Below are 10,327 nucleotides of genomic sequence, written 5' to 3'. Positions count from 1 at the left end.
ATATAGCAATGTGGAACTTGTCAAATGAAAGTCATACCTTTACAACAGATTGGTATCTAACAGCTGATCTTCTGTAGAGAGGAACAGAAATGTATTTGGGGAACAATGATAGGATTTATCTGGACTTTCACAATTATATCCTAAAGCTAAAGCAGTCTCTGGGCAGGAAACTTCATGTCATTTGACACAGAGACATCTGCTATGATTAAAATTTCCACAGAATCTGGGCTTTCTTTGTTAAGCGTTTAGGTGGCAGAATCCAAACTCCCCACTCAACTCAATACCACAACACTTAGATTCTGAGGGCTCACATAATTTACATGTCAAAGAGGAGGCCGATCCATGTTTTGGTGCTAACATTTGTTATGTAGGGAGCACCTGACCTTCCTTGCTGGTTGATTTTTGGCTTCATATATGTATACTTTTCTCTAACACTTGCCTCAGCTGCAGGCTGCACCCTGCATACTGTCTCTTGCAGCCCCCTTCTGGTCTGTCCCCCATTACTAACTAAAGAAACAAGTCAGTGTCAAGTTATGACAAGAAACAAACAAAGGCCACCTGATTCAGTGATGGCAAACTTTACCAGACACACTATGCCTTATTTTGTTTTTTAAAAATAGCCAAAACATTTCTTTCCTATTATTTTCTCATTTTTTAGAAAGCTTTGTCCTAATCTCCTGTAAGACAAATTGGAAAGTGGGCAGAAATGATCAGTGACATTCTACCTGGGTCATAATTCTTTTTTATGATTGAACGTCTCCCTTGAGACTCACTGTCTTCACAAGACTGAGGGACACTGAGGCCTTTGGGTCTTAGGTTTTGCAAGATTCACCAAGCATGCTCTTGATAAAAGTGCCCATCAGTAGCTACACTGTTGTGAGAAAGATGTAGCTGGCAAGTGCCACGAGCCACACTTGGTCAGGGTGGATTCTTCACTATGTTCCCATTGGCTGCTGAAGTAAATGTGTACCAAACAGTTGAGCATTCTGCTTGATGCCTAACTGGTGGGCTCCTTCTTCCCCGCCAGCTGCCAAAGCAATCCCCTTGTTCTTCCATAGGACGTTTCCCAACCCACGGCTTTCCTAACTGCCTTTCGTGAAGCTGAAGGGAAGGGGTAATTAGACACCTCAGACTCTGCCAGTGTCTTCTTAGTCTTTTAAATATGAATTTCACAAAACTCTCTATGTCTGATGGCCATTTTAGGATTTAAAGTCATTTTAACATAAAAATATTTTTTTCAAAAAATACTCCAGGTTCTTTCTCTTATAAGTAAGTCTTTTTTTTTTCTGTAAAAAGTCCCCATCCCTGCCTTCTTACATAAAGCACTTACTATGCTCTGAAAGTGCCTTTGGGACCTAATGTGAAGCAACTATGAGAAAGGGACAGAGTAAGCAATAGGTAGGAGTGGGGCGAGAGGGAAGGAGAGTGCTGTCCAACAAAGATCCACTGTGTGCATGTGGCCATTATCTATGCAGGATTTCATTAGAAGTGAGACCACACCAGAGCAAGGACATCAGAGGAAGGGGTGGGCAACAACAAGGGAAGACAGAAGGAATAAGCCAAAAACAGTTTTCATCTGAGGTGGGAGGCCCCCAGACCACAGAATTTTAGCAGATAGAAAAACCACCAAAGAAGGTTCTAGAAAATACAGCGTTGGGATTACAAAGTCACACATTTTCATTGGTACAAACTGGTCTTTTGGAAAGCAACTGTAGTATCCAAATTGATAGGAGGGAAACACCATAAGGGGCAGGTTTTTCCTCCCTTTTGGTTTATCACAGCATTTTTTTCTTTTTCATTTTTTAACCTTTTCTTTATTTTTTTGGCACAGCTTTGTGTTTCTCCTTCCCTGTTCAGTCATTAGAGCCTGTTCTGGATGGAAACCAACCATGCACCATGTAGCTGATGGCTTCATCCTTCCCCAGCTGAGCATTCTAGGTGGAAACCATATTCCTGTGATACAACCATGCGTATGACTTTGTATTTGTTTGTGTTTTAAACTTCTGGATGGAGATTAGGGGAGGGGGGAAATAATCCTGTGGCCAGGGACAGGTGATTTCCAAGTAGACTCGAACAAGTCAAGTTCACACAGTTTGGAGCCCATCATAGGAAGGGTGCTGCAATCCCACACATTCACTGCTGCTCCATTAGAATGGTTTTGTTTTCTATATTTTGTGTTTACTTTCGGAGATCTAAAACACAGACCTGGAAAGAAAGATAAAGTGTCTATTAGTCTGAGCGATAACATCAAGTGCCTTCAAACATGTGCAGGCAGGGTTCAGCCTAGCCACCAACTTTATGCTTGTAAAATTTTTACTAGAACAGAGTCAAGAAGAGAGGAAAACTCTAGAAATAGGATAGTTTCTAAACATCAGAATGACCAAACTCTAGCAAAGATCAGGCAAGAGAAAAGTCAGACCAAGGACCATTCCCAGAAACTCAAGAGGTCATCAGCAGAAGTCACAGACTAGATCCTATATAGTGGAGCAGATAACAAAAGATCTCAGGCCACATCAACCACTCAGTCCATTAGACATAATGTAACCTCAAGTTCAGAGGCAAGTTAAACTTTATATATGCTAGTGGACCACAATGAGATCCATGGAAAGCAAGAGGCTTGTCTGAAAACTATCTTCTCATGACACCGCTTGGCCAGAACATGCACTTGGCAACAGAATAGGAACAAGTTTCTTAGTCTACATACTAACACTATTTGTGGCCAGATATTTCTTGGCACTAGTGGAGTCCAGAGCATTATAAGAGACTTAACAGCATCCCTGGACTCCATCAATGAAATGTCAATGGCACCCTGCGCCAAAGTAGTGACAAGTGAATAAGACTCCAGATATCCCTATGTACTGGGGTATTCACAAGTGTAGAGTCACTTCAGGTAACAACAATCAAGTTCACTGACATTCAGGGACAAAGAGAAGGATGTTTTTAACCCAAACAGAAGCCTTCTTTGCAACGCATGCAAGGATGTGCGTATGTAACCAGTGGCCGTTATGTAGTAAGGCTCAGCAGGACCAAGAAGCCTCACAACACCTTTGGATCGGGGATCAGCTGCCTGGCACCCCTTAACTTCTAGTAGACCAGAGGCACCACTTACAGAGCCATCAGATGCGCTGGCACCCACTTTGTCTCCTCGAGCATTCCAGCACACCTCAAATATGCCGCCTGTTCCTCGGTAGCTGTGGACGAGACTTCCACTCTGAAAAGCAAAACATTTGTCATGGTAACTCGGATGAGCTCCCCAAAATGACAGCAATAAAAGGGTGTACACTGTTCCTCCATAAACATCTATTTGATCAAGAAGTTTTCAAGCATACTGAAGTTAAAGAAATTACCATAAAAATCAATCTACTGCCACACAGAACTGCCACCACATTTCAGTTAAAGCCAAGGCTATGCCTAGCCAGCAGGTTTCCATTGAGACTTGCTAGATAGGGACCTTAGACTAATGACCTCTTTGACCTTTTCTTTCTTCCCTTCCCACCCTTCAGTGCTGGATTTGAAATCTGGGTATATTCCTTGCTTTCCCCAGTGGCTCTGCCAAGATGTTCTTAAGCCTCTATGGTGCTTAGGTGTGAGTGTCCCTTACTAAGCCATCCTTTCTTATCTCCTTCCTAGGGCTTGGATCAGCTTTCTGGGCTGAGGTCTTTGTACTTGCTCCAGCCACTACCTAGTTCCAGCTCTGATTATCATCAAACTTCATCTTATTCTCCTGTTTCCTCCTCACAGCACTTCAGTGAGCACGAAGGACCCCTCCCACTAGCAATTAGACAATTACATGCATTAGTATGGCATGAAGTTAAAACTCAGTTTTGGATATAGATTGTAAGAATGAACATAAGCATTTGTACTGTGGTATTTGTTAGTGGTTGGTTCGGCATGCATCACAAGATGCAGGAAGCCTTGCTTTCTCTAGACTTGAATGTCTAAATGTCTTTATAAAACATGGCATGGGAGGTCACTGTGATAGCTAATCTTGGTTGTCAATTTGATTATATCTGGGGTCAACTAAAACCCAAGCATTTGGGACACCCCTGTGAAACATTTTCTTGATTCGATCATCTGAAGTGGGAAGACTCACCTTAAATCTAGGCCATACTTTCTAGTGGCAGCCCACATAAAAAGACACAGAAGGAAGCTTTTGCTGTTGGCCTGCTTGCTTTCAGTCTCACCAGCAAGTTCATCTATCCTGCTGCTAAGACAAGACTTGGCTGATAGGACTAGAGCCTACATTTTCAGGATTCTAATGTAGACTCAAGAATAGGTGAGCCACCCAGCTTTGTGAACTTTAAAACAACCAGATTCTTGGCCCTTCTTTTGTGATCAGACAACCATTGTTGGAATAGCCAGACCATGGCCTGTAAGCTATTCTAACAAACATCCTTTTGATATAGATTCATTCTATCTGTTGTATTCCTCTAAAGAACCTCAACTAATACAGTCCCTAACCAGTGTTAGCCAACTACTCATTACTTCTTACCCATAGCAATAAAGTGTCCTTGCCATACATATATTTACTTGTTATAAAATATATATTTACCATTATCCCACTATAGAAAGCATTAGCAAAGCAAAAATGCATTTAGATAAATATTAGTTTCTATTTACATAGAAAAACAAAGTGTAGTATACACTGTGACTATGAAGAACATTAGGCCAACAGTATTATATATGTTTATAACAAGAGGATTAAAACAGGCTCTTTAGATGTCTCAAAATAACTCACTGCTTCCTTCAATATGAACCTAATAACTTTCAACTGTTTCAGCATCCTCTCAAAACACACACACACACACACACACACACACACACACACACACACACACACACTCACTGTATAATAAGTCAAATTTCAGTGAAACAGGCTTGCAATCCCAGCTACTCCAAAAGCTGGGAAAGGATTCCAAGTTTGAAGCCAACCTGGGATGTACAGAGTAGGACCCTGGATTCAATTGCCAGTATTAAAAAAAAAAGAAAAAAGAAAAAGAAAAGAAAAAGAAAAAGAAAAAGAAAAAGAAAAAGGTTGGGGGAGTAGAAAAGAAACCCAAAAAAGTCTCACCAGTATTTCTATAATAGTCACCTTATATTGTACTGGGTGTTGTGAATCACCTAGTAAAAATATGCTATGCCATCTTACAGAAGTGAGTTGGGCTCCATAGAGGCACCTGTATTTTCATCCTCTTGGCACCATCAAGGTGAGCTACCACTAGCAAAATCTATTCTCTCTATATGAGTAAGCCATCCTACGTATGTTTCTACCTTTTGTTCTGTTTTACTTCTTGGTAACACAGGCCAGGCTGGTTTCAACTCCTGCTCCAGTCCTGGGATGACAGTCTTCTATACCTAGGCACACCCCAGAGGTATGTTGCCAAATTTGGGGGTCCCTGAAAAGCCTGTGATCCTAGAGCATGACTTATTTATTGCCTCTCTTGACACAAGGGAGCATGAACTTAAGAATTCAAATCCTTCTAAATGTTGACCAACCAAAAAAGAAATGAGAAAGGTCAATTACATGAATGTGAAGCACTGGATCTTTCCTGAGGCCAAATTGACTCCTTACCTATTTTCAGAAACATAGCCAAACTATTTTTTTTTCAACTGGAATGATAACCAAGGGCTGAATTGTAGCTCAGGGCAGACCCCTACAAGGCATTAGGTTCTATCCCCAGCACCAAAAAGAAGATAAAGAACTCCCCCCACCCTCAGTCTACCACACTAGTTCTCATCCATTTCTACTCTTGATATTCAGAATTTGCTTATTCCTGTAAGGCCAGAGATTCCCGCAGTGGATATACTGACTCTAACCCCTCCCCTTTTCAATCCCTGCTGAAATGACAATCCAGTACTCATAGATCCTGTATTAAACAAATGAGACATTTGCAAATGTAGAAACTCTAAGCCTTGCATTCCTTTGTGCTCCAAGTTGCTCCACAGTGGACAGTGTGTGTGTGTGTGTGTGTGGGGGGTGTCAAGTTTGGTTGTCCCACAGTGACCTCCTGGAAACGTTTTATGAAAACCCACAGGACCTTTCCACAAAGGGCAGCATTTCTAAGGTGACAGTACTAGGTCATGTTTTTCCTTCAGCGTGACATAGGTAGTCCCTGCCAGGATAAGACAACTGAAGATAGTGGTTTCTCTAAGGGAGAATGCTCCGAAGACGACAAGCTGAAGTTCTGGCTTAAGGTCAGATGAAAAGAGAGTCTAGAGGAAACACTCCAGGATTGTAAGTGGGGAAGACCCTATATCATTGGGGTTCACAGAGCAGACCACACAGAACCTGCAATCTCCACAGGGAGGCTCTATGAGATAACTCATTCCCCAGCCCTCCTCACAGTCCAGGACCTGAGAACACAGCTTTCAGGAAGGACATATATCTTTCAGGAAGGATTCAGCCAGAAGTCAAGACATTACCTGAGTATTCCAGATATGGACACACTTGTCAAAAGATCCACTGGCCAAATACTTCCCGTCGGGGCTGAACGCTACACTATAGACAGGCTCCTGATGCTTGGTCAGAGTATGGATGCAAACACCTCGCTCCACATCCCACAGTCGAACCGTAGAGTCAAATGAAGCACTAGGAAGATGACAGAAAAAACAACCACTGAAATAAGTTGGTTTTTCAAAATCTCTATGATGTATCTCATGTGAACTGTCTTTCCATTGTATTTGAAACATACTTGAATTTGTTTTAAGAGAATATTCTATTGAGCCTTTCTGTCAAGAGAAAAGTAAAGCTGCCACCAGATCAAAACCCAGGACCTTGCACAAGCCAAGTCAGATTTTCCCACTTTACCACTGTGCTTCACTTCTTTCTCCAGTTTCCATATTTTTATCATGAAATGCTTTGTAGACCATTCAACTAACTTTTCTAAAACACCATCATTGTTTTATACTTTCATTTGAATAACTAAGTCCACCCAGCCATGACTGGAGAAAAATAAAAACAAATTGAGTGAGATGCATTTACACATGAGAAATTCTAAACCTACATGTGCATGAACAATCACATGTGCATATGCAATTACACTGGCAAGGACTACAAAGTTTAATTATTTTTAGATTTAAAAGAACAGCACATATCAAAGGGCTGTCATCACCTGACTTTTTGTTTATCCATAGGGTCTCACAAGACTCGGTGTGTCCTTTTGTTCTTGTGAGTTAGAGGATAATGCATATCTGCTCCTGGTATGTACCATGTGATTCCAGGACAACTATGTGTAACTAGGTGTTTGGATAATAATTGAAAAAGGAGAGTTAAGACCTTGGGGTTCTTCTAGTTCAGCCACTCAGTGTTTAGATTACTTTTGTGTGTGATTTAGGCTCCTTTTCATTTCAGTTTCTGGTGGTGATGTGTATGCCAGGCAAGTGATGTATACCCAAGAACTACTTACAATCTCTTCTTGAAGGCAGCCTTGGATTGAACACTTTCTACAAAGCTGTTTTTGATTTCCAGAAAAGGCTGCTCACTCTACTACTAGGTGCTTCCTTCCTTAGAAGAGAACTACCTACCTGTTACTTCCTCCACTATCCTCTAGAATAACACAGACCAAGCTTCCCACTGCTTCTTGGAAAACAAATATTCCTTTGGGGTCTGGTTTCATCCAGATTAAACAACCACAGTGCATGAGTATAAACTCCAAATATCCATATCATGGTTTTCACATCATTCTGCCTTAGTGCATCTGTCTAAATATTTTCATTAAAGTACCAAGAGTCGGGGAAGGGTGCTTGATGATAGAGTACATCCTTGCCCAGCATGCACAGGCCATAGGCTCTATCCGTATACCAAAAGCCTAGAGTTACTTGTTTTGGATGAGATACCTCTGGCACCTTGGTTCCGAGACTTGGCTGACTGGCATTTTAAGTCAATATTAAGAGATTCGGGTTATCTTTGGCTGAGGCAGGTAATCTTTTATCTCTAGTCAAAATCTTGGTAAGGCAGCCCTGAATGGAGCCTCAAGAACAAACTCTGAGCTCCAAGCTAAACTGTTTTCCTTTCTTTGTCCTAAAAAGTTTCACTAGATTAAGCCAGCCCTCCCCCCCCCTTAGGTTCATGGTTTTATCAAACTGCAAATAGGAAACCATTGAGAGGGAAGGGAGAAAATGCATCTTAGGCAGGCCTACAATCCTAGCATTTTGGTGGAAGTGGAAAGTATATCTCTAAACTAGCCTCATTTACATGAAAAGTTCCAGGTCAGTCAGGGCTACATAATCAGACTCTGTCTCAAACAGAACCGAACCAAACCAAACCCTAGCCTCCAACCCCACATAATTGTACTGAACATATACAGATCCTTTGCTTGCCATTGTTTTCTAAACTATCTGTACAGCATTCTTATTCTATGGATATTATAGGTCATTTAGACACGATTTAAAGTACAAACAGGTATTCAGAGGTTCTAGGCAAACAAAATTAAGCAACTATGGACTTTGATGTCCAAAGGGGTTCCTGGAACCATTTCCATGGATATGGAGGGAGGAGATAGACTTCCTCTTGCCTCCATTCAAAGGGAACCACCATTTTTTTTGTTTGGAAGAGCTTCAACACTGCTGTCTCTAGATTTGAGTTACTCACTAGGCAGAGAACAAAGCTGTGCTCAGGAAGGATTCAGAGCTGGGAGGTTACCCTGCTTTACCTTGCTAACATGATGTTGGAGTTCGGGTTGCTGGTGGCTGGTCCTGTGGGACTCCACTTGATGGTATATATCTCTTTGCTGTGAGCCTGGAGGTCATGGACACATGCATCCTGCTTCATACTCCAGATCTGGAAGAGGCATTGGTAACAGTGTGAGCTAATATTGTGCCCCTAACTGAGAATGGCTCAGCACCTTTCATTCTGTTGCACCTAAGGGAGCACTCCTTAGGTGGTAGATATGGGAGAGGCTCACAAGCCACCAAGGAGTCTACCAGGTGACTGTGAGGAAGGATGCTTGTGGAGAGGCCAGAAGGTCTCTCAGTGGGAACCACAGCCTCAATATATCAAAAGTTCATGGAAGAACAAAAGTTTAGAGACCAGGAAAGTCATGGAGAAAAGACAGTCCAAAGTAAGGTTCCAGATGATAATGGTTGGAAGGGTTGTGCATAGGGCCTTGTCTAGGATTAGGCAATTCATCCCTTTAGATACCAACATTACCTTTAATGTCATGTCATCAGAGCAGGAGGCTAGCAACATTCCAGAAGGATCCCATTTGATAGCATTGACCTCATTCTGCAAGAGAGCACAGAATTTCAGAAAGAAGTCATAGCTTTTATTTAAGAAAGGCTGGCTCTACCAAGGGGCAGTGGCATGCTGCCAGTGCTTCAGTGCACAGGGCCTTCTGAGAGTTCACAGGATATCAAAGACCACAGCACAAGAACCCACACATGATTATGTTCTCCTCACTTTGCTTTTCATTCATGAAAAACACTGCCATATATTACAAAGGAAAAGTCACACTCTCATCCATACTTCTTTAGGGAAACACTTACTAAGGAAGCCAAATGAAGAATTTGCATACAATAAACAGAGCTAGTCAAATCAGTTACTATTCATTGCTGCTTAAGACATGGTCTCGCGGTGTAGCACAGGAAAGCCAGGAGCTCTTTATGTATCCCAGGATGGCCTGAAACTATTCTGTTAGACTCCTAAGTATTATAACTACATATATGTGACATCGAGCAGAGCTCAAACAAGTTATTTTTAAAAGTAGACTTTGATCATATCTTTCCTATGTACTTTTAATATAACAGTTTCTCTTCATTCTGTTGAAATACCTGTACCTTGTTGGATGAGGTAAAGATAAAGGTTTAGATAGAACAATGGCAGAGACAGATAGTAGGTATAGTCATCCAAAGGCACGAAAACATACATAAGCAATTCATTTGTGCAGGGAAATTACATCAGGAACTATAGTTAGGAAAAAGCATTGAAAAATAAAATCCATCCTCTTGTGGATCTGTGCTGAGTAGCAGTTTCCTCTGAAATTAAAAGCTTCCATTTTGAAAGGAAACTTCTTTTTTCTCAAATTTTTTATTNTTATTATTTTCTTTATTTACATTTCAAATGCTATCCCGAAAGTTCCCTATACGCCCCCCACACACACACCCTTGCTCCCCTACCCACCCACTCCCACTACTTGGCCCTGGCCTTTCCTTGTGCTGGGTCATATAAAGTTTGCAAGACCAAGGGACCTCTCTTCCCAATGATGGCCGATTAGGCCATCTTCTGCTACATGTGCAGCTAGAGACATGAGCTCAGGGGGTACTGGTTAGTTCATATTGTTGTTCCACCTACAGGGTTGCAGCCCCCTTCAGCTCCTTGGGTACTTTCTCT

At 41.7% G+C, this 10,327-nt stretch overlaps 1 protein-coding gene across 2 annotated transcripts in view; it reads right to left on the bottom strand.

Moving 5' to 3' along the window:
- Positions 1-747: 747 nt before the first annotated feature.
- The window catches only part of LOC110313349 (F-box-like/WD repeat-containing protein TBL1X), a 163,066-nt gene continuing 153,486 nt past the window's right edge, over positions 748-10,327 (bottom strand). Inside the window, exons 13-17 of one of the 2 annotated variants that reach the window (XM_029533968.1) lie at positions 9,149-9,223; positions 8,652-8,779; positions 6,424-6,589; positions 3,110-3,211; positions 748-2,205 (exon numbers count right to left, since the gene is read on the bottom strand). In XM_029533968.1, the coding sequence (XP_029389828.1) occupies positions 2,179-2,205; positions 3,110-3,211; positions 6,424-6,589; positions 8,652-8,779; positions 9,149-9,223 (498 nt within the window). In that variant the 3' untranslated portion in view covers positions 748-2,178. The remainder of the gene's footprint in view (positions 2,206-3,109; positions 3,212-6,423; positions 6,590-8,651; positions 8,780-9,148; positions 9,224-10,327) is intronic. The other variant, XM_021187430.2, reaches the window with a different exon arrangement.

Source organism: Mus pahari, chromosome X (assembly GCF_900095145.1).
Source record: "Mus pahari chromosome X, PAHARI_EIJ_v1.1, whole genome shotgun sequence".
Lineage (NCBI taxonomy): Eukaryota > Metazoa > Chordata > Mammalia > Rodentia > Muridae > Mus > Mus pahari.
The sequence above is the reverse complement of the archived record's forward strand: the minus strand, read 5'-3'. Positions and strand labels throughout refer to the sequence as shown.